Raw genomic sequence first — 25,146 nt, forward strand, 5'->3', positions numbered from 1 at the left:
AAAGACTGATAGCTGTTCATAATCTAGGTAAGAAATTGGAGAATTATCTTTTATTGACATTTATACTTACCTTTGGGGTGGGGGAAAGCTGGTCACCTGATTACCCTCAAGTGAAGCCCATCAACTTGTAAACCTCAGTTCACAAAAATAAGACTTTTAGACAGTATTTTATTGCCTCAGTCTTGAGTATGAGCTAACAGCTTAGGACCTCCAGACATTTGCAGAAAGCACATAATATAAAAGATTTTTTTGGTATGCTTTCCTCAAATGCTGACAATTAAGAAAGAGTTTGAGACCACACAATTCTGTTTATTTTTCTTGGTATATGTATAATGGGTACAGCTTGTATGTGGGAGAGAGAAGGGAGATGAAGTGAATGAAAACAAGTCTGTGTCAGCAGTTGGAATCTGTGGAAAGGGAAGCAAAAAATTAAGTGTTCTGAATCTCTAGTCGAATTAGCAATTCCGTATAGAAATAGGTTCTGTATTACTATTAGTGTTCAACACTTAATCACTGTTTGAAATTTTATCATACATTTACTTGGTTATTTTTTCACTGTCTAGCACAAGAGTTCCTAAACTTTTTTCTGTCAAGAGCCAGTTAGTAAAAAAGTATTAGGTTTGGGGGGCCCTACAGTCTCAGTCACATCTACTCAAATCTGTCATTATAACACAAAAGTAGCCCTGCTGCTAAGCTGCTGCTAAGTCGCTTCAGTCGTGTCCGACTCTGTGCGACCCCATAGACGGCAGCCCACCAGGCTCCCCTGTCCCTGGGAGTCTCCAGGCAAGAACACTGGAGTGGGTTGCCGTTTCCTTCTCCAATGCATGAAAGTGAAAAGTGAAAGTGAAGTTGCTCAGTCGTGTCCGACTCTTAGCGACCCCATGGACTGCAGCCCACCAGGCTCCCCCATCCATGGGATTTTCCAGGCAAGAGTACTGGAGTTGGGTGCCATTGTCTTCTCCGAAAGTAGCCCTGGATATTATATAAACAAATAAGCTTCGCTGTGTGCCAATAAGCTTTTATTTACAAAAACAAGACTGTGGACCCACTTTGACCTGCAGACTGTAGCTTGCTGACACTTAGTCTAGTCCATCTGGCAGTGTTTTGGGTATCTGAGAGAAGGTATGCCATAAAGTTGTACCCTGTCGCCAATGCCTAGGGATATTAAATGCTGTTTGAATGAATTGAAGAAGTCTGTATGACACTTTTCGTTAGGATTTTGTGGCCTTCCTCATGTAGATTCTATGCTTTCTAAAGACCAAAAGTGACAATACTGTATTCTTATCAGAACCAATTTGTAAGCTAAAGATTGGTCATATTCCAAGTGACATTGTAAAGGAGCATCTGCTAAGTTAAGTGACTGCTTTTGGGTAAAGAAGATCTTTTCTTTCTCCTGAAATCTATGATATGAAGACAATTTGGCAGATAAAATATACAGAATTTTTAAACCAACACAAGGATCCAAGTTTTCTTGAATACTACTTAGAATTTTTAAACTATTATAATTTTGTCTGCTTAAATATAATATCTTGTAGTTAGCTTTTTAAGCAGCTTTCACAGTATTCTGTAGGCTTGTTTTATCTGCTGAAGATAAGAAAAAAAGGAAGGTTAGTCACACAGTTGTGTCCGACTCTTTGTGATCCCATGGACTGTAGCCCGGCAGGTCCTCTGTCCATGGAATTCTCCCGGCAAGAGTACTGAGTGGGTTGCCATTCCCCAGAGGCCCCATAAAAAATGCTTGAAACAATAAATTGAACAGGTAATGAAACTGCTCCATGATCAGCACTACTCTTGTTTTACAGTAAACCTATGATGGACTTGTTGATTTTCCTCTGTGCACAATATCACTTAAATCCATCAAGTCACACAATTGATCTGCTCTCAGCTGAAAAGAACCCCATTAAATTTAAGCCAAACACACCAATAGGAATGTTGGAGGTGGAAAAAGTAATTTTAAAGCCAAAAATTCTGGATAAGAAGAAACCTACACCTTTAATACCAGAGGTAAGATTTTCATAGTAGATTTTGACATGATACTAAGTTAAGTTTTAAAATCATTCTTTGCAGCTCAGTGTAAATGAAATAAAATTTGCTTTTCCTGGTCTAATTCGGTGTAAGTATGGCTATTGTGTTTTCCTGGACCTTTTTGCTTAGGATTCACTTGGTTGTTTATCCTTGGATTAACTAGGATTTGGGGAATATTTTAGATTTTAGATGTGCTAAAGTGATCTTTTTGACAGTATCAGAATCTGACAGTTATGAAAGATCTATATTTTGAGCTATTCTTTTAAAAAGTATTTTACATTTTTTTAAAAAGGCTTTAGAATTCTTGAATACAAATTCCTCTAAGAATTTAAAATAATTTTTTTTTACTTCTCTGTACATGGTAAGTGGTGGTTGTAACTTTTTAACTTATAAATTATTGTTAATTTGAGCTGCATGATGGCTCGGTTTTCTGTAATGTATGGATTTTAAGCAAAAATTTTTTACCATAGTGATAATATCATTCATCAGTTCTCCTTTATAAAATTGTTCTCTTTCCGTAAGCAAACAGGGGGTAGAAGTAATGGGTTTCTAGAAATACTCTTTCATTAGGAACAACATAAACCACTTTTAACTTTAAAAAATATATAAAGGTTTATTTTTAAAATCAGTTCATTTACACATGACTTGAGTACATACATTCTCATATTTTCTTCATATTCTTAAGAGAAGGGTTTTTTTTTAACGAAAACGGTACCTTTTATGGACAATACTAAAAATCCTTTGCTTTCTACAACATTTGATTGAATATTAAATATTAGGATATTGGGCTATTTTCCATAAAGATATGTATACTATTTATCTAGATGGAAATTGTATTATTTATGCTGTAGCATTTGACTATATGTGGTATTTTAGGAATATATGTTAAACTTTAAAGATCTGCAATCTGTAAGTTTCATTTAACGTGGTCATGTTTCTAAATTCCATTTACATACAAAATTTAATTCAATTGCATTAAAATATGGAGGTACTTAAAATCTTCTTGGTAACTTTGAGTTAGCAGTATTAAATATCTAAATGAGGACTATTATACTATTCTTTACTAATATATTAAAATTAACCAAAGTACTAATAATAGTAGTGACAACAATCAGATCAGATCAGATCAGTGGCTCAGTCGTGTCCGACTCGCTGCGACCCCATGAATCGCAGCACGCCAGGCCTCCCTGTCCATCACCAACTCCCGGAGTTCACTCAGACTCACGTCCATTGAGTCAGTGATGCCATCCAGCCATCTCATCCTCTGCCGTCCCCTTCTCCTCCTGCCCCCAATCCCTCCCAGCATCAGAGTCTTTTCCAGTGAGTCAACTCTTCACATGAGGTGGCCAAAGGAGGTGGAGTTTCAGCTTCAGCATCAGTCCTTCCAAAGAAATCCCAGGGCTGATCTCCTTCAGAATGGACTGGTTGGATCTCCTTGCAGTCCAAGGGACTCTCAAGAGTCTTCTCCAACACCACAGTTCAAACGCATCAATTCTTCAGCACTCAGCCTTCTTCACAGTCCAACTCTCACATCCATACATGACCACAGGAAAAACCATAGCCTTGACTAGACGAACCTTTGTTGGCAAAGTAATGTCTCTGCCTTTGAATATGCTATCTAGGTTGGTCATAACTTTCCTTCCAAGGAGTAAGCGTCTTTTAATTTCATGGCTGCAGTCACCATCTGTAGTGATTTTAGAGCCCAGAAAAATAAAGCCTGACACTGTTTCCACTGTTTCCCCATCTACTTCCCATGAAGTGGTGGGACCGGATGCCATGATCTTCGTTTTCTGAATGTTGAGCTTTAAGCCAACTTTTTCACTCTCCACTTTCACTTTCATCAAGAGGCTTTTGAGTTCCTCTTCACTTTCTGCCATAAGGGTGGTGTCATCTGTATATCTGAGGTTATTGATATTTCTTCCGGCAATCTTGATTCCAGCTTGTGTTTCTTCCAGTCCAGCATTTCTCATGATGTACTCTGCATATAAGTTAAATAAACAGGGTGACAATATACAGCCTTGACGAGCTCCATTTCCTATTTGGAACCAGTCTGTTGTTCCATGTCCAGTTCTAACTGTTGCTTCCTGACCTGCATATAAATTTCTCAAGAGGCAGGTCAGGTGGTCTGGTATTCCCATCTCTTTCAGAATTTTCCACAGTTTATTGTGATCCACACAGTCAAAGGCTTTGGTATAGTCAATAAAGCAGAAATAGATGTTTTTCTGGAACTCTCTTACTTTTTCCATGATCCAGCGGATGTTGGCCATTTTATCTCTGGTTCCTCTGCCTTTTCTAAAACCAGCTTGAACATCAGGAAGTTCACGGTTCACATATTGCTGAAGCCTGGCTTGGAGAATTTTGAGCATTACTTTACTAGCGTGTGCTGCTGCTGCTGCTGCTGCTAAGTTGCTTCAGTCGTGTCCGACTCTATGCGACCCCATAGATGGCAGCCCACCAGGCTCACCCGTCCCTGGGATTCTCCAGGCAAGAACATTGGAGTGGGTTGCCATTTCCTTCTCCAATGCATGAAAGTGAAAAGTGAAAGGGAAGTCGCTCAGTCATGTCCAACTCTAGCAACCCCATGGACTGCAACCCACCAGCCTCCTCCATCTATGGAATTTTCCAGGCAAAAGTACTGGAGTGGGGTGCCATTGCCTTCTCCGACTTAATACTTTATAAGAGTTATGAATTTAATCTAGATTACTTAATAAGCAACCTTTTTCAAAGCATCTGGTTTGGATTTAGGAAGTAACATTAATCAAAATGAAAATTTTACCACAAAGTAGAAAATACTGTATGTTGTATTTGTTCCAACACATAATTTTCCATAGATTATCTCATTGTTCTAGACATCACTGGAGAAAGATGGTCAGTAAACTATGGTAATTTCATATTATGCAATGTGAGGGTGCTAGAGATATAGGAATAGAACTGGGGCTTAGGTTAAAGTCTGAAGTATGAGACAGAAATTTATGACATTCTAGTACTACAAATCCAGCGTTCTTGCCTGGAGAATCCTAGGGACGGGGAGCCTGGTGGTCTGCCGTCTATGGGGTCACACAGAGTCGGACACGACTGAAGTGACTTAGCAGCAACAGCAGTGCTACAAAGACTATTCTAGAAAATGCCTCCAATCTTCTCCAGATCTCAGGATGGAAACTCAGGCCACTTACTTCCACCAGAAACACCATAAGTTAAAAATAAGGTCACAGTACTTGTATATCATCATGTTATTCACTTTAATTCTTAATGTTACCTATATTATTGAACTTGGCTATAGAAGAAGGATTCTTACACAATAAAATGAAGGTTCTTATTATCTTGGAAAAAAAAAAAAAACCCAGTAAATTATGGTGTAACTCTGGCTTTAATCTGTGTTTCAGAAAACTGTGAGAGTAGTGATCAATTTTAAGAAAACGCAGAAGACAATAGTAAGAGTTAGCCCACATGCACCTCTTCAAGAACTTATCGCCATTATATGCAGCAAATGTGAGTTTGATCCATTACACACACAGTTATTGAAGGACTATCAGTCTCAGGAGCCCCTTGACTTGACAAAATCTCTTAATGAACTGGGACTGAGGGAATTATATGCCATCGATGTCAGCAAAGGTAAGTAAGACTTTTCATGTTGTTCATTTGACAGGATGTGCATATGTATGCATGTTTTGTGTTTATGTATAAGTATTCTCAAATTCATAAAGAATCCTGTAGTAAAGTCAGTACATGTCATTGGAAATAAAAAGAGAAAACTAAATGTAATAAAATTTAACTTGAGTTCAGTTATTAAAATTGGAATAAAAATTTGTCTTTCTTAGCTGTCATTTACATTTTACACTTTTCCATCTACCTTTGAATATTTAGGGCATCCCTGGTAGCTCAGCTGGTAAAGAATCCGCCTGCAATGCAGGAGACCCTGGTTTGATTCCTGGGTCAGGAAGATCCCCTGGAGAAGGGATAGGCCACCCTACTCCCTTATTCATGGGCTTCCCTGGTGGCTCAGATGGTAAAAAAATCCAACTGTACTGTGGGAGACTCACCATGGTTTTGTCTGAGTCTTAATTTTCTTTCAAATTTAGGAATATATTGACAAATATTTTTCTTAGTTCAGCACCCAAAATCAATTAGCTTATAAAATGAGTCAGTCTAGTTAACAAAAGTCTTCAAAATAGGATAACTTGGAGTATAAATCTATAGATATAATGTATTAAAACTTGGAGATTTTAGATAATGTTGGTTTCTATGATATCTAATAGATAAATGCAAGTTTCTTTATTCAACACAAATCTGTTTTATTAGGAGTAATAAAAGCTTTGTGAAGAATGATTACTTACATCGTCTCTGTGTAGAGAACTTCAACTTGAGATTGTGGCTTTAAATAACTCATAGACAAATGTTTCAACTCAGTGATGTTTTATACTTGAACAGACATTATCTTTACAGTCAAGTTACCCTCTTTTACTCCCTCCTTCTGTAGCCACTTCTGTTACTGCCTTCAACAAGTCATCTTTACAAGGTAAGATATATGAATCTGTAGAAAGATTATAATATGAAATCTCTATTTCTATTGGGTAAATTATAAAAACTGCTCATGGAACTTTTCTGGTGGCTTAGATGGTAAAGAATCTGGAGATCTGGGTTCGATCCCTGGATTGGGAAGATCTCCTGGAGAAGGGAATGGCTATCCATGCCAGTATAAGGGAATGGCTTTCCATGCCAGTACTCTTGCCTGGAGAATTCCATGGACAGAGTAGCCTAGCGGACTATAGTCCACGGGATTGCAAAGAGTTGGACATGACTGAGTGACTAACACTAACTAACCAAGCTGATAATATTACCTATCTTCTTAAGACTATTAATATATACATTTTGTAAGAGATTTTAATTTAGAAGATCTTTGGGTTTTATTTCTGAAAAATAGTGTATAAGCTCCCACCTTGATTCCTGAATTTAATACAATAATTACATTTCAATAACTATTTGAAAATTAACATCACATTAAGAATGAGAAAAACATATCCTTCACTCTCAGACAAGAAAAAGTGATTTTGCTAGGGCCTTTATTGGGTACATACACTGAAAGCTTGGTGGTTCCAAGAAGGGTCCCAAATTATTTCTTTTGAAATAGTTATTCAGACTATTAAGGGTATATTCATTATAGAAAATGTTTGCAAATTTAAATTGCTTGTGAATATTTTATAATAATATGGAAAGTGCTTATGCTAAAATCAGCTTTTAAAGCTCTTTAATGTTTAGTATATTTTTAAAAAATTTTACATGAAATTTCTGAAAATATATAAAAATTTTAAGTGTGGATACCTTTGGGTGGTAGGACTATGAGTGACATTTTTCATCCTTCTTTTCTTTATATTATAGAATTTTATAATGGAAATATATTACTTTCATAGCAGAAAACTTTATTAAAAATTATCCAATAATAATAAAGTCTGAAAATCTTTTCCCCATTAAAAAATAGGTTCAGATAATTGATTATTGTAATAATTACCCCCTACTAAAAAAACTTAATAAACTGTATACATTAAATGTTATTAAATTACTGAAATCTTCTTTCTTCACCATTTAGAATTTTTTTATAACACAATGAACCTCTCGATTCCAAGAATTAAGCCCACATAAGTAATAGTGTACTTATTTATTTCTAGTGGCTATCATGAAGGCTAGACTAATCAAAGGAGTTGAAAATTCTTATGATTTTAAAGTGTATGCTGCTAAGTCATTTCAGTCATGTCCGACTCTGTGCGACCCCATAGATGGCAGCCCACCAGGCACCCCGTCCCTGGGATTCTCCAGGCAAGAACACGGGAGTGGGTTGCCATTTCCTTCTCCAATGCATGAAAGTGAAAAGTGAAAGTGAAGTCGCTCAGTCGTGTCCGACCCTTAGTGACCCCATGAACTGCAGCCTACCAGGCTCCTCCATCCATAGCATTTTCCAGGCAAGAGTACTGGAGTGGGGTGCCATTGCCTTCTCCATGTAAAGTGTATACTGGCTAATAATCAGAAGATAGGCCTGTTAATCCTGATATTGCCTTAGCTACTAAGCTCATCTGGCAAGCTGATCAGGCAAAATGACTTTATTTGTCTGGATCTCACCTCCCACTTTTATGATAATCAAGAGAAAAAAATGTTCTCTTGATTCTTTCCAGCAACAGCATTCTGTTACTTGTACATGGCTTTCACTCCTAACTTTGCCACTCTCTACATACATAACCCAAAGCACATTCCATAATCTTATTGGCCTCGTTTTGAAGCTGTTGAATGCGCTGATTTCTAATATCCCCTCCAGCCAAAAAAGTATGTGGTTTATGCAGAGTATTAAATGTTGTGAATATAATCTTAAGAGATTGTAACAGGAAAATGTAAAAAGCTGCTTTTACAGTGTCAGAATCTACAAGCTCAATCCAAATGTTGTAAATGCTCCTGCCTCCTTATTTTGTCTGATAAGATCAGAAGGCTTAGAACTTTGTGTGCAATTATTTACAGCTTCTCTTTGAGAAACAGGAAACTACGGTATTTAAGTTGCTTTTCTAAATAAGCTCAAGTCCTTGTTTGTCCTGCTGTTTAACTGGCTTGTAGTGATCCCTGAAATTGAGCTTTTTTTTTTTTTGAAATTGAGCTTTAAGTGAAGACTTAGGAATTAACCACTGTTGAGGATGCCTGGAAATTACTTTGCCAAAAATAACTACGTGAGTACTCTGGTTATAGTTATTGCGCTGCACCGCCATGTGAACTTGCTATTCACTGTTCCAATGAAATTTAATTGTATATCTACATTCAACTAGTGGAGGAGTCTATCTTAAAATGAAATAGTAGCATTTCTTAAAAAAAGAAGTCAGAGGTATTGCACATCATCTTTAAATGGGTAGTGGATTCAATTCTAGTGTTTAATGTCTATTTGTTTTGGTGAAAGTTATTCAAACTCTCTAGTCATCGTCACCCAGGCCTTTCAATTCTTTACAGTCCCCAATTTATAACAAGGGCTCAGAATAGCTCAGGTAGCTTGTGACACCTACCTCCCAGGATTGTTCTAAAGAATGAATTAGGCATGTGAAAAAATTTGTGACCATAAAATGCTGTCCACAATCCTATTATTGTTAGTTGCTAGCATTGTCAGTAAACTCATTGTACAGAATACATAGTGCTTATTTAATATTTGAAGCATCAGATTTATGAAGTTTTAATTTGTGAAATATAGTTCTCCTGTATGTCTTATTGAGGCATATTGCATTAATATATTTATTGGTGTTAACTATCTTTGCTTTCCTGGAATAACTCCTACTTTGTCATAAATTATTTAATTTTTGAAACTTTTTCTTTAAATAAAAAGACTAGAAAAGACTATGTATTTAAGACTATCATTGAGCTCTAAATTCTGCTATGGATATATCCCACACATTTCAACGTATAGTACTTTGTCTCCAATGTCACAGAGATTATATTGTGATTTGCCATAAAACTCATATGTGTTTCACATGAGAGATGTTTTTAAAATGTATAAATGCCCACTGCTGTCTCTCTTTTTAAAATCTGAAACTTATTTGTTGAAGAAACCAGGTCATTTGTCTTATGGTGTTTTCCACATTCAGAATTTGGCTGATTGCATCCTGTGGTGCCACTTAACATGTTCCTTTATCCTCTATTTCCTGTAAATTGATTGTTAAATCTACAGACTTGATCAGATTTGGGGGAGGTATTTTTGATAAGAATATTTCATGGGTTGTATTGTGTATTTCCATTAACAGACATGTAATAACAAGTTACCTTTATTGATGTTAGCCATCAATAATCATTGCCAGTATCTTTTTAAATTGAAGTATAGTTGATATATCACTCTACAGCAAAGTGATTCAGTTATACATGTATATAATTCTTTTTAACATTCTTTTCCACTATGGTTTATCACAAGACGGTGAATATAGTTCTCTGTGCTATCCAGTAGAACCTTGTCGCTTAGCCATCCTATCTACATATGATAGCTTGTACCCCAGCTGCCACTCCATTCCTTCCCCACCCCTGCCTTCTCCTTGGCAACCGCACGTCTGTCCTCTGTGTCTTTTGGTCTGTTTCATAGATAGATTCGTTTGTGTCATAGTTTAGATTCCATGTATAAATGATAGCATATGGTATTTGTATTTCTCTTTCTGTCTTAGTATGAAAATCTCTAGGTCCATCCATGTTCCTGCCAATGGCATTGTTTCATTGTTTTGGGGGGATGAGTAGTATTCCACTGTGTGTATATACCACGTCTTCTTTATCTACTCATCTGTCGATGAACATGTAGGTTATTTCCATGTCTTATGTATTGTTGGCAGTGCTGTTGCGAACATCACTGCACATGTCTTAGTTAATTAAGAGTTGTAAAACATTATAATCTATAACAAATATTCCTATAATTAGTAGTTGAGATATTTCTAAAAAAAGCCAGTTTTCCTATGTCAGCTATTTCTCTCTCTCAATAGAATTCATTCAGAAAACGCAGGATAAAGTGTGATTCCCTTAATTTTAAAAATAATGGCCAATGAGAATCAGTTACTTTTTAGTATTGTTATGAATTTATGGAATTAAACATGTGTGCTATGTTTCACTTTATTGAGTTATTCTTACGATGTCCAAATTGTCCTAACTGTGGCCCGGAGAAACTGTGTCAGATTGGTTCCTGAGATGGTTCCTTTTAGTGGGAAATGGGATTTAGAAACAATCTGGGCCAGGGTGACTCGGGGGTACTGGATTTGTTGTTTGTAAGCCCTTTCAGTTGACATTAGAAAATACTGTTTAGAAAATGAAATGTTACCTATGCAACATCGAGGGTTGACATTTGCCATTCTGATTAAAATATGGTTTAATTTTGGCACTATTGACATTTGGGGCTGGATAATTCTTTGTTGTTCGCTTTAGAGTATTATTGTTGTCTTGTGCTTTAGAGTATTACTTAGCAGCATCACTAGCCTATATCCAGTAGATCCCAACAGCACATTCTCTTCACCCTAACTCAGTCATGACAACCAAAATTGTCCCTACTGTTACTGCTGCTAAGTTGCTTCAGTCGTGTCCGACTCTGTGCGACCCCAGAGACGACAGTCCACTAGGCTCCTCCGTCCCTGGGATTCTCCAGGGAAGAAAAATTGTCCCTAGACATTGTTAAATGTCTTCGGGTGTATGTGTGTGTGTGTTTGATGTGCAAAACCACCCTCAGTTGGGAACCCCTGGATTACAGAAATAAAAATTTTAAAACATTTAACAGAGTGCTAAGTAATTTGATGGACAGGGAGGCCTGGCGTGCTGCGATTCATGGGGTTGGAAAAAGTCAGACACGACTGAGCGACTGAACTGAACTGAAGTAATTATAATGAATCATGCTTTGGAGAATTAAATACTTTATGATAGTTTAGCTGAGACAAAAAAGTATAATTCAAAATCAACAAAGATACAAACTGTATGATAACAACATCCTTTTTACAACATCCTTTTAAAAGTAAAAAGTGTCCTTTTTACTTCTAAAATGTTGGTAGTTGTGTGTAAAACACACTCTGAGTCACTACAAAATGGGTTTATGTCCTAGCTCTGTCATTTCCTGACCTTTGCCCCAAGTATGTATCTTAGTTTCTTTAAGCTTCAGTTTTCCCTACTGTGGAACAGGAACAATAATACTAAATGTGCTTGCTGCTTTGAGAGTCAATTAAAATATGAGGTGCCTAGCAGAGTGCCTGGTTTATAGTAGATCATAGCTAGTAGCTTTTATCATTAAATAGTTATCAAGGAAAAGTAATCGAGAGAAACCTCAGAGGTGAACATATAACTCTGTGAACAAAAATAAGGTGCTTTTTTTCTGTTTTAGAGTCCTGCCAAATATCACAAAACCTAGACCTTATGAAGGATAAAGAAAGTAAAGGGTTTTTCAGCTTATTTCAACGCAGTAAGAAAAAGCGGGAGCAAGTACGTATTTTCTTATGTAGTATTTTATAAGACTCTTCTAATCTGTTTTTAATTGTGTGTGCTTTTTACCATGGAATTACCTGTAGATTTTGCCTTTTCATTCTGTATTAGACTGTCAGCGCCCCCGCGACTCCTCTAGTAAGCAAGCACCGGCCAACTTTTACAAAGAGCAATACCATTTCCAAACAGTATATTTCAAACACCCTGCCGTCGGATGCCCCCAAGAAGAGGCGTGCTCCACTGCCCCCAATGCCAGGGTCTCAGAGTTCCCCCCAAGACCCCGCGCACATCCAGGAGAGGCCAGCTTCTTGTATGGTGAAATCCCTGAGTGTGGATGAAACAGAGGAGGTATGTACATTTGTTTGGTTTGTATTTTTAAGATGCGGAAGGGGACCATCCATTTTTCCTCTTTACTAACTTGTCCTTTTCCACATAGGCTGCTAATAGTAACATTTACTCATATGTAATTAGATGAATAACTAGTTGCTAACAGCATTGGTACCATGAAGAGAGTCCCTATGTACAGTTCTGAAATGCAGTAAAGAATAAAATATGCCTATTTTAAGTAGCTTTTATATACAAGCAAATACATCATCTGTAAACCTTAAAGTCCTGGTTCATTAAGGCCCAGCTGGAAGTTCTTGTTTGATGCATGTATTAGGAAAGGAAATATTTATTTGTGAACACAGCTTTTTTTCTTTTTGTTAACAGCAACACAATCTATGTTACTTTCATGGATTTCTAACTACATATAGTCAGGTCTTGACCTGACTCTCAGATTCTCAGGGGGGTCTGCCTGATACATATATACTCTATTATAAAAAGTCTTTATATATAAAATACTACAGTTACTATCATATACTTAGATGTTCAAGGCACTGTTCTAGGTGTACCTTTTTCCCAAACATTCTCACTATTACTTCTGTTTAATCCCAAATTTTCCTGGAACATGCTATTTTGTAGAAATCCACTTGCAAACAACTTTTCATGTCTGTAATGTCTGTACATTCTTTGCTTTATTCAGGTGAGTTATATTTGAAGTTTTAAGTAACTGTGATTGAACATAAGACCATATATTTTGTTGCTTGGAGTTGACAATTGTTTTAAGTAACTTTGAGAGCAAATTTATTTTGAGGTGTTTGAGAAACTCAGTTTTCTTGTGTCTAGTTGAAGGATTTTGTTTCCACCTTAGAAAGTTAGTAAATTCAATGCTCAAGAAATTAACCCTTCTCAACTAATAAACTTTTTGTATTTGCTTAATCTTAGAGATATTTTAACTATACTTTTAAATTGTAATTTATAAACTGTCATATGTGTCTTTAGAAAGTAGCAACTGGATTAGATAGAAATGAACTTAAAAAAATGCTGAAACTCAGTAGTTACTTGGAAAGTCATTTATTAAGCTGTCTTATTATTTCTATAAGGCTCTCTCGTCAAATGGCTGTGGTATAAAATCTCATCTTACGCATCAGGAGGATAGTTATATTTTTTCAAATTATAGAATCATTTACTACAGAGTTTTCCAGGGCAAATGCTTGGTGGTTGGGTTCAGTCTTTAAAAATGTGTGGGGGTGTATTAGTCAGGCAAGAGGAGCCCTGTTGAAAGATGCAAGGAATGTAAGGACTGTTGGTGAGTCTGAGCATGCGCAAGAAACCGAGATTGAAGCTGAGTGAGAGAAGCAGGGACCCCATGTCAGGGTCAAAGACTTCATTTTGTGACCATAACTAGTTTGTACTTCTTCACAGCAAGTCATTTAAAAGGTAGCACTTTCAGGATCATTTTATATTTTTAATTACCATAAAACTGTACTATAAGAGTATAAATTATTACACTCTTGAGTGGTTACCAAAGTCTGTCTTTTCCTTTCTACAGAAATACATCTTAGCCCCTGCTCACAAACTTTCCAGATGACTTCATCCAATCTATTACAGTGAACCTCCTTTGTGTTTGGAGCCTGAAGAGGTCTACATTGTCTTTCTAAAAGTCAGCTTCTTAAAATTCTAGGCTGTACTACCAGTGACCTCACCAAAAACCCTTTCTTTTGATTCTCACTCTCTGTTCTGTGACCAGTTGATGCCCCCATGTTCAAGGCTATTTTTTTTTTTTTTTTTAAAGTTTGTTGCCTTTGGAAATTTAGACATTTTTATATAATTTTCTAATTATTTTTTCCTTTGATCTGGACATCTGGTTAGTTCTTTGATGTATTGTTTGGCAGGATCTGGAATTATTTACTTTTCCCTAGAGAAGCTGAAAAATCATTTTAAAATATTTATTCATTACAAAAATTTCTTAACAGTGAAGCTGTGGTTCTCTGTGTGAGTATGTGTATGAGTGTATGGGCATGCACACATGCATGTTCATGAGTTCATGCCTTCCAAGGCATCTTACCACATATTTCCTTAACTTCTTCGCCATATTCAGTGAGATAGATCTCCCTTTGGTCTTATTTTTTCTCTCTTCCATGGCCCTAATTCTCTTCTTATAGCTCAGCTCTCTTCTTTTTTTTTTTTGCCACAAGTTCTTCATGATCTTAGTCTGTGTCTACTCTTTCAGAGAAAACATCTATTCTTTGTTGAGTTTTCAGCTGTAGTGTTTGGAATAATGTCCCCCTCAAAAGAAGTCCAAGCTGAAGATCTAGAGATGCGAAAGTCCTGGACTTAAGTTGGGCCCAATCCAGTGACTGGTGGTGTTACAACAGCAAGAGGGGAATGTTGTTTAGTTTTTCAGTCGTGTCCAACTCTTTGCGGCCCCCTGGACTGTAGCCTACCAGATACCTCTGTCCATAGGATTTTCCAGGCAAGAATACTGGAGTGGGATTCTGTTTCCTTCTCCAGGGGATTGTTCCAACCCAGAACGGAACCCACATCTCCAGCATTGGCAGGCAGATTCTTTACCACTGAGCCACCAGGGGAGACTCAGGCACAGAGACACAAAGGAGAGGTCATGTGATGACAGATGGAGATTGCAGTGGCACTGCCACAAGCCAGAGAATACCAGGAGCCTAGAGGAGGCAAGCAAGGACTCTTCCCTAGACTTCCGAGGGATATGGTCCTGCTGACACCTTGATCTCAGACTGCTAGCTTCCAGAACTGCAGCAGAATAAATTTTTGTTGGTTGAAGCTGCCCAGTCATGGTCATTTGTTCCGGCAGTCTAGGAAACGAATACATCAGCTTTGTATTCCAGTCTCAATATCGTTCCACTTGAAGTTTGAACTCATGGTTGCTTATTGACTCCTCACTGCCTGGTTGGTGTTTAGTTGCTAAATCATGTCCAGCTCTTTGAGACCCCATGAATTGCAGCATACCAGGCTTCCCTGTCCTTCACTATCTCCTGAATTTACTCAAACTCATGTCGTTGAGTCAATAATGGCATCCAACCATCTCATCTGTCACCCCTTTCTCCTTTTGCCCTCAATCTTTCCCAGCATCAGGGCCTTTTCCAAGGAGTCAGCTGTTTGTATCAGGTGGCCAAAGTATTGAGCTTCAACATCAGTCCTTCCAATGAATATTCAGGGTTGATTTCCTTTAGAATTGACTGGTTTGATCTCCTTGCTGTCCACGGGACTCTCAAGAGTCCTCTCCAGCACTACAGTTCTAAAGCATCAATTCTTCAGCATTCAGCCTTCTTTATGGTCCAACTCTCACATCCATACATGACTGTTGGAAAAACCATAGGTTTGACTATACAGACCTTTGTCAGCAAAGTGATGTCTCTGCTTTTTAATATGCTGTCTAGGTTTGCCATAGCTTTTCTTCCAAGCAGCAAGCTTCTGTTAATTTCATGACTGCAGTCACTGCAGTGATTTTGGAGCCCAAGAAAATAAAATCTGTCACTGTTTCCAGTTTTTCCCCATTTATTTGCCATGAAATGATGAGACAGGATGCTATGATCTTCATTTTTTTAGTGTTGAGATTTAAGCCAGCTTTTTCACTCTCCTGTCACCTTCATCAAGAGGCTCTTTAGTTCCTCTTCACTTTCTGCCGTTAAAGTGGTATCATCTGCATATCTGAGACTATTGGTATTTCTCCAGGCAGTATTGATTCCAGCTTGTGCCTCATCCAGCCCAGTATTTCACATGATGTATTCTGCATGTAAGTTAAATAAGCAGCGTGACAATATACAGCCTTTATATACTCCTCTCCCAGCTTTGAACCAGTCTGTTGTTCCATGTCCAGTTCTAACTGTTGCTTCTTGTCCTTTATTCAGGTTTCTCAGGCGACAGGTAAGGTGGTCTGATATTCCTGTCTCTTTAAGAATTTTCCAGTTTGTTGTGATCTGCACCATCAAAATGGCTTTAGTGCAGTCAATGAGGCAGATGTTTTTTGGAATTCCCTTGCTTTTTCTATGATCCAGCAGATGTTGGCAATTTGATCTCTGGTTCCTAAATCCAGCTGGTACATCTGGAAGATCCTCAGTTCATGTACTGCTGAAGCCTAGCTTGAAGGATTTTGAGCGTACTCTTGCTAGCATGTGAAGTGAATGCAGTTGTGCAGTAATTTGAACATTCTTTGGGATTGGAATGAAAACTGACCTTTTCCAGTCCTGTGGCTACTGATGCATTTTCCAAATTTGCTGACATATTGTGTGCAGCACTTTAGCAGCAGCATCTTTTAGGATTAAGAGCTCAACTGGAATTCCATCACCTCTACTAGCTTTGTTTGTAGTCATGCTCCCTAAGGCCCACTTGACTTCACACTCCAGGATTCTGACTCTAGGTGAGTGACCACAGCGTTGTGGTTATCTGGGTCATTAAAACCTTTTTTGCACAGTTCTTTTGAGTATTCTTGCTACTCTTCTTAATCTCTTCTGCTTCCACTAGATCCTTGCTGTTTCTGTCCTTTATTGTGCCCAACTTTGTATGAAATTTTTCCTTGGTATCCCCAGTTTTCTTAAAGAGATCTCTAGTCCTTCCCATTCTATTGTTTTCCTCTATTCCTTTCCATTGTTTGCTTATGAAGGCATTCTTATCTCTTCTTGCTATTCTCTAGAACTCTGCATTCAGCTGGGTATCTCTTTTTCTTTCTCCTTTGCTTTTTATTTCTCTTCTTTTCTCAGCTATTTGTAAGGCCTCCTTAGACAACCATTTTGCCTCCTTGCATTTCTTTTTCTTGGGGATGGTTTTGGTCATCACCTTCTATACAATGTTAGGGACCTCCATCCATAATTCTTCAGGCACTTTGTCTACCAGATCGAGTTCCTTGAATCTGTTCGTCATCTCCACTTATAAGAGATTTGATTTAGGTCATACCTGAGTGGCCTAGTGGTTTTCCCTACTTTATTCAGTTTGAGCCTGAATTTTGCAATAAGGAGCTGATGATCTGAGCCACAGTCTGCTCCTGGTCTTGTTTTTGCTGACTGTTTAGAGCTTCTTGATCTTTGGCTGCAAAGAATATAATCAATCTGATTTGGGCATTGATCATCTGGAGATCAATGTGTGTAAAATCAATCTCACTTATTTCTCCTAGTTTGAAAAGGTCAAGATGATCTTTGATGTTCTTTCTTTTTCTTTCCACATCCACTTAGTGACTAACCATTCAATTTCTCCTCACAGTGTCTCCTTGTCCCTTTCTTCTACTCCCTCTGCTAAAGCCATGCCTCAGGGAATCCAGGGGCAGGAATGTAAGGAGAAGGTCAGTACTTAGCTTATTTTGCCCCTTCTCATCTTCACAATATGAAGGATGTGGCAAGCTGCCACATTTATGTTTTATAATAGTCACTTGTCAGTTCAGAAACTTTGGATAGATGGCTGTTATTTTCCAGGCATTTAAGGCCCTCTACACAGTTTGTTGGGTGTGAAAGGCTCAACACACATCTTCCCTCCTCTCTCCCCTTTCTTTCTTTCTAGTTATTTTGAGGTATAATTGACAAATAAAATTGTAAACTATTTAAATACATTGTGGCAATTTGAAATACATTGTGAAAGAATTCCCACTATCTATTTAACATGTCCATCACTTCACATATTATCGTTCTTTTTTTTATATGAACATTTAAGTTCTGTCTTAGCAGATTTCCACTATATAATACAGTGTTGTCAACTGTAGTCACTATGTTTCAGTTAGATCCTCAAATCTTATTCATCTTTTAGTTGAAAGTTTGTCCTCTTTTATCAATTTCTGTCTATTCCCCCATTCCCCCAGCCCCAGGTAACCTCTTCTACTCTGAGTTCGATTTTTAGATTCTACATGTAAATGAAACCATGCAATATTTGGCAGTCTTTGGCTTATTTTGTTTACTGTAATGCCCTGAAGGTCCATCTATGTTGTTACAAATGGCAGGATTTCCTTCTTTCTCATGGCTGAATAATATTCCTGTGTGCGTGCATATGTATGTGTATGTATTATATATATATATATGTATTATATGTGCATTATATATGTATTATATATATACATATATACATATGTATACATGTATATATATAGATATATGTATATATATAATACACATACATATATATAATACATACACATATTTAACATATCACATCTTCTTTGTCCATTTATCCATACATGGACCCTTAGCGTGTTTCTATGTCTTGGCTATTGTGACATGGGAGTGTAGGTATCTCTTTAATATCCTATTTTTGTTTCCTTTGAATACATATCCAGAAGTGCAATTGCTGGATAATATGGTAGTTTCTATTTTTAATTATTTTACTAACCTCCAAACTGTTTTCCATAGTGACTGCACCAATTTATGTTCCTACCCAGAGTGCACAAGGATTCTCTTTTCTTGACATTCTTGTTAGCACACATCTCTTACAGTCTTGATAATGGCCATTCTAACAAGTATGACATGGCATCTTACTGTAATTTTGATTAGCACTTCCCTGATGATTAATGATGTTAAATACCATTTCTAATACTGACTGACCATCTGTAAATCTTTGTAAACATATTCAGTTCCTCTGCCCATTTTTTAAAATTGCATTTGTTAGGCTATCAAGTTGTATGAGTTCTTTATATATTTTGGATATTAGCCCCTTACCAGATACATGATTTGCAAATATTCCCTTTCTGCAGGTTGCCTTTTCATTTTGTTGGTGGTTTCTGTTGCTGTACAAAAGCACAAGTTTTTTTTTTTTTAATGTTAATTCCTCATCATTTTCAGTATGCTTCTAACTCTAATCAGAAGATTTGACATCACTTGTGCAAAAACCATGTTTCCTATGCTTTTAGAATAGAGTAATTCCTGCAGCTTCATCTTTATTCCTCCTCGCTCATTCAAATTATACCTTTCCTTTACCTGCTTCATGGAGAATTTTTTAAAGATTCCAACATGGGATAATCTTACTTTCTCTGAATTTGTCTCTCTTGTGTTTTTATGTTTCATTTTAATTTATGTATAAGTTTAGGTAGTATATTCCTATGATATATATTTCTAAAGATGAAAAGGAAAATATAGTGAAAATTCTCCATTCCAACCTTGCTGCCAGCCAAATTCTTGTGCCTAAAGGCAACCAATAACAGTCTTGTGTATTCTTCCAGCCTGACTATATGTATATATATTCAAGTCAATATTCAACCTACATTATTTAATTTCTCAGCCAGTCATATGCTACATGTATTATGTTATACCTCACTTTTTGGTACTGAATGATATATTTTGGATATCCTTATCAATACATAAAGGGCTTCCCTTTTTAAGATTGCATAATATTCTATTGATGGATATAACATGTTATGGGATAGACACCCCATCCTCTAAAGATAAACATTGTTTTATTGTTTAAAGATTATAACATTGTTAAATTCTCCCTTTTTAAATTCCCAACCAGAGGATACGATTTATGTTCCCCAGAGAAATTCTGTAACACAGTAGGTGTTCAAGAGAATTGATAAGTAAACTTTTAACTACAGTTTCACACAATCAGGTATGGGATATACAATGAAAATGTCAAATAAAATTCTAGTATTTCATGGGTTCAGTTCAGTTCAGTCACTCAGTCATGTCCGACTCTTTGTGACCCCATGAATCGCAGCACGCCAGGCTTCCTGTTCATCACCAACTCCCGGGGATCACCCAGACTCACGTCCATCGAGTCAGTGATGCCATCCAGCCATCTCATCCTCTGCCATCCCCTTCTCCTCCTGCCCCCAATCCCTCCCAGCATCAGAGTCTTTTCCAATGAGTCAACTCTTCGCATGAGGTGGCCAAAGTACTGGAGTTTCAGCTTCAGCATCAGTCCTTCCAAAGAAATCCCAGGGCTGATCTCCTTCAGAATGGACTGGTTGGATCTCCTTGCAGTCCAAGGGACTCTCAAGAGTCTTTTCCAACACCACAGTTCAAAAGCATCAATTGTTCGGCGCTCAGCTTTCTTCACAGTCCAACACTCACATCCATACATGACCACTGGAAAACCATAGCCCTGACTAGGTGGACTTTGTTGGCAAAGTAATGTCTCTGCTTTTGAATATGCTATCTAGGTTGGTCATAACTTTCCTTCCAAGGAGTGAGCGCCTTTTAATTTCATGGCTGCAGTCACCATCCACAGTGATTTTGGAGCCCAGAAAAATAAAGTCTGACACTGTTTCCACTGTTTCCCCATCTATTTCCCATGAAGTGATGGGACCAGATGCCATGATCTTCGTTTTCTGAATGTTGAGCTTTAAGCCAACTTTTTCACTCTCCACTTTCACTTTCATCAAGAGGCTTTTGAGTTCCTCTTCACTTTCTGCCATAAGGGTGGTGTCATCTGCATATCTGAGGTTATTGATATTTCTCCCAGCAATCTTGATTCCAGCTTGTGCTTCTTCCAGTCCAGCATTTCTCATGATGTACTCTGCATAGAAGTTAAATAAGCAGGGTAACAATATACAGCCTTGACATACTCCTTTTCCTATTTGGAACCAGTCTGTTGTTCCATGTCCAGTTCTAACTGTTGCTTCCTGACCTGCATACAGGTTTCTCGAGAGGCAGGTCAGGTGGTCTGGTATTCCCATCTCTTTCAGAATTTTCCACAGTTTATTGTGATCCACACAGTCAAAGGCTTTGGCATAGTCAATAAAGCAGAAATAGATGTTTTTCTGGAACTCTCTTGCTTTTTCCATGATCCAGCGGATGTTGGCAATTTGATCTCTGGTTCCTCTGCCTTTTCTAAAACCAGCTTGAACATCAGGAAGTTCACGGTTCACGTATTGCTGAAGCCTGGCTTGGAGAATTTTGAGCATTACTTTACTAGCGTGTGAGATGAGTGCAATTGTGCGGTAGTTTGAGCATTTTTTGGCATTGCCTTTCTTTGGGATCGGAATGAAAACTGACCTTTTCCAGTCCTGTGGCGACTGCTGAGTTTTCCAAATTTGCTGGCATATTGAGTGCAGCACTTTCACAGCATCATCTTTCAGGATTTGAAATAGCTCCACTGGAATTCCATCACCTCCACTAGCTTTGTTCATAGTGATGCTTTCTAAGGCCCGCTGGACTTCACATTCCAGGATATCTGGCTCTAGGTCAGTGATCACTCATCATGATTATCTGGGTCATGAAGATCTTTTTTGTACAGTTCTTCTGTGTATTCTTGCCATTTCATGGGTAGATCTGGTAAATTTTAAGAAGTACTTGGATAACTTAAACATTGCTTACATTTACTTTTTAATAGTAATTGGCTGAAATAATTCTTGGCCATATTTTTCCTAAGCTTTTACAAAGAAGCCAGAATTTTGGCAAAGTTGTGTTAAAAGTTTATGGACCAACAACTAAAATGTAGTGTGCATTACCTAATGTATATAAATGAAATTCACTCTTGAATTGAAATTTTTTTTATAGCATCAGATGAAAATATTCAAGAAATTCAGCAAAGCATATAGTCATAATCACTGTAGACATTTTATATCTTTTAACAATTTAGTTTTGAATTTGAAATTTTAAAAAGGCACTATTTTTACTGCCTAAAAGCCTAAAAGTAATACCAAACTGGGAAAAATTACTGGAAAAAAATAAACAACAAAATAATTTCCATGTTGGTGAAAATTTTGGATACATCTTTGTCCTATGATTTTTATTGTTTAGGTTGTAAAATAAACCACAAGGGTGCGCTGTTTAACAGAACTATAGCATTCTGATTTTTCCAGTTTTTCCCCCCAAAGCATCCTTTGAATAAAGCAGAAAGAAAATACTGTAAATAGTTACATTATATTAGAAATAGCAAATGCTTATCTCTTGTGGGTGAACTACCAGGAAACTGAGCTAGAGAGAGAAATAACAGTAATGTGTGAGAAAGTTATTTATAGTTAGCACAGTTTTATTCATTTTGAGTTTTTATTTTAATGTTCTTTAGTAATCACTGATAATTCTATTTGCCTTAGGCTTAGAGATAAGTCAGTCTATAGCTTGGAAAAAATGTTGCTAGCCACATCTATTTTATACTTTTTGGCAGTCTGTATTTAATAATTTGCCTCATTCCTCTAAGGCATTTCTCAGCACTGGCAAATTAAGGTATTTGGATAGTGATTTTGGGGCATCAACTGAAAATATTCACATAAAAGGCTGTTGATTTTCTGAGCTAATTTTGGCAACCAGTCGTGCAGTTTCCAAAGAGAACTCAATGATGATCCTAGTTAGTAAAATAATTTATCCTGACCTTTTGGGGGAACATTTCTGCATCTCTAATTCTTTCTATCCATCTACAGCATATATTTAAAAAGACTACATAGTTTACTGTCACTTCTACAGTGTCATTTTCCTTGTAAAGGTGAAATACCTTGTTTTCTACGGAAATGTTCATTTGGAAGAGAAAACGATCCAATTAGAAATTTTCTGGCAGTTTTCCTTGGTTCTTTTAAAGCATTTTTTGAATATGATTCTGCCTGAAGATGTGAAATGCCATTTGTGCATCAACATATGTAAGAGCTGGCCCATGCTGTCATTTCATGGACTAGATCACATGTATCACTGCATAAAATGCATATAATTTTTTAAATAAGGTTGTCCTTGACTTCATACATGACAGAAGTCAGAAATGCAATGGTATTGGCTTAAAAGTGACTTAGAGTTCTGGGATTGAAACTAAGTTCAAAAATCCAGTTTTCTGACCCGTGTCTGCTGACCAAGTATCTGTGAAGAGCACATTTAATGAAATCAGTGGCCAAATGACGTCCTAGTATTATTGACAAGTTAACCTTTTATGCTTATTTTACATTTGAAGAAGTGAAAGGAGAGTTGGACAGAAGCTGTAGTAACCTTGACCCATAGAATCCAAAGAATCGTTCGGAGAATTCTTCATACATTTGGTGTGACTTTGCTCCTTGGATGTGTGTGTATACAACAGAAAACTGCTTTTCACTGCTAGTAGCATGACATCTCATTTTCTTTAGGATATTGACTTTTGGCTGGAAACACAACCAGGAATGCTTTTGACTGGGCATTTCACTTGGTCTCATTTTGCTTTCTGCTGCAGACAAACACTCAAATGTTGAGAAACTGAAATTCTTTGCCATATAGTCTTATGCAAGTGAAATATAATACCTAGAGTGTTAGTTTTTAACAGCTGATTTTTTTTTTAAATACTTGACATTTTTCATCTCTTACCCAATTTTGTCTTTTAATATTTATCATGCTTTACAAATAGATGAGAGATTGTGATACGTTTAGGAAATGTGCAAGCATATATTTGGACTTGCTTCACTTAATGAGTTTAATCTAGTCATTTTATGCAGTCATTAAGGTTGTTGTAATAGAGCATATATTTATAATTTTTCAGAAATATACCCCTTTTTAATTTTTTTCTCCATGTTATCTCATAACATTTGATTTTCACCTCCACTTTCCACTTATGATATAGAAAGTGGACCACACATATAATTCTCCAATTGCCTAGGAACAGTGGTTGCCATGGCATTTTCAGCTTGATATACAGTATACAGCTGTCTGTACTTCCAAAAATATGACTTGTTTCATTCAGTAGAGAAATATACCAGCACAATAAAATATTTAATATGCTTCCTCTTTGAAGGTTTCCCCAGATACAAGACATACTTTGCATTGTACTTTTCATCAATTCTTGAAAGGGTCATAATCACACAAGGGCAGAAATGATGACTAATGTTTATATAACATTTGCTAGTATTTCAGACAAGGCTCACTTTATTCATTTAATGCTCATGACATTCCTCTGAGCAATTACTTTTTAAGTTTCTGCCAGCTTTACCTCTGACCTAAATGCAAAGAACTAAGCACATTATAAAATTGCTAAATTTTAAAGAACAGTACTATTCAAAGAACAATAGGTCATTTGTGGAATTAGTGGGGCTTTCACTTCCTTATCTAGTTTGCCTCTCTAAAGTACATATTCTGAGTTAATAAAATATCATTGAGGGACTACCCTGGTGGTCCAGTGGTTACGACTCCACCTTCCAATGCAGGGGGCACAGGTTCAATCTTTGATCAAGGAACTAAGGTCTCACATGCTGCAGGGTACAGCCAAAACTTTTTTTTTTTAAGTATCATAGAAAATAATCGGTGTTAGGGGTCTTCCTTTACAAGTCCTTATAGGACAAAGCTTTCTTAGCCTTTCTACCACTGTGGTATTTGGGACCACATGGTTCTAAAGACATGCCTTTCTCTGGTAACCAGCATATTAACAGAGGTCAGGGTGGAGAGAAGCTGGCCCCATTCCTGGAGCTTCAGTAATAAAAAGGTGGGGTCACTTGGATAATGCCGGCCATACAGTCTGAACTCTCTTCTGGGATGAACTGAGTTGGTCCTACTTTGTTCCCTTGATTGTTCCTTTACTCTGGTGGAGACCCTAATTCAGTTACCTGTATTCTCCTGCTGTGCCTCTAGACATCTCTGTGTCTTGATCACTATGACCACAGAGAACCATAGTTACCACTGTCCTGTTTTTAACTTGATCCCTGATCTCTGCTTTCTCCTGGTTCATCTTGTCTTTTTTCATTCAAGATATACTACTTAGGCCCATATCTTCAGGGATTAAAAAATGTTATAAGTAAGGGATTACCACTAATAAGACTTGATTACATACTTTCTCAAAGTACTGGAGGATTGATAAAATGGAAGCAGATTGCCTGAGGGAGAGAAAAGTAAAACCCTTGCAAGAACAGGTGTAACACAGGTTGTAAAATTTGTGTTTTAGTTTTATTCTGATATGTGTGGAGAGGGCTGGAATTATTTTGTGGCAGAAGAAACCCTAGCCTGGCTTGAGAGACTC

The 25,146-nt window shown here is 37.2% G+C and overlaps 1 protein-coding gene across 5 annotated transcripts in view; it reads left to right on the forward strand.

The window, feature by feature from the left end:
• The window catches only part of COBLL1 (cordon-bleu WH2 repeat protein like 1), a 169,553-nt gene that overhangs the window by 111,736 nt on the left and 32,671 nt on the right, over positions 1–25,146 (forward strand). For all 5 annotated transcript variants that reach the window (XM_070804031.1, XM_070804035.1, XM_070804047.1 and 2 more), the window contains 5 exons: positions 1,803–2,004; positions 5,409–5,637; positions 6,503–6,541; positions 11,879–11,976; positions 12,088–12,324. In XM_070804031.1, coding sequence (XP_070660132.1) covers positions 1,803–2,004; positions 5,409–5,637; positions 6,503–6,541; positions 11,879–11,976; positions 12,088–12,324 — 805 coding nt within the window. The remainder of the gene's footprint in view (positions 1–1,802; positions 2,005–5,408; positions 5,638–6,502; positions 6,542–11,878; positions 11,977–12,087; positions 12,325–25,146) is intronic.

Source organism: Bos indicus, chromosome 2, assembly GCF_029378745.1.
Source record: "Bos indicus isolate NIAB-ARS_2022 breed Sahiwal x Tharparkar chromosome 2, NIAB-ARS_B.indTharparkar_mat_pri_1.0, whole genome shotgun sequence".
NCBI lineage: Eukaryota > Metazoa > Chordata > Mammalia > Artiodactyla > Bovidae > Bos > Bos indicus.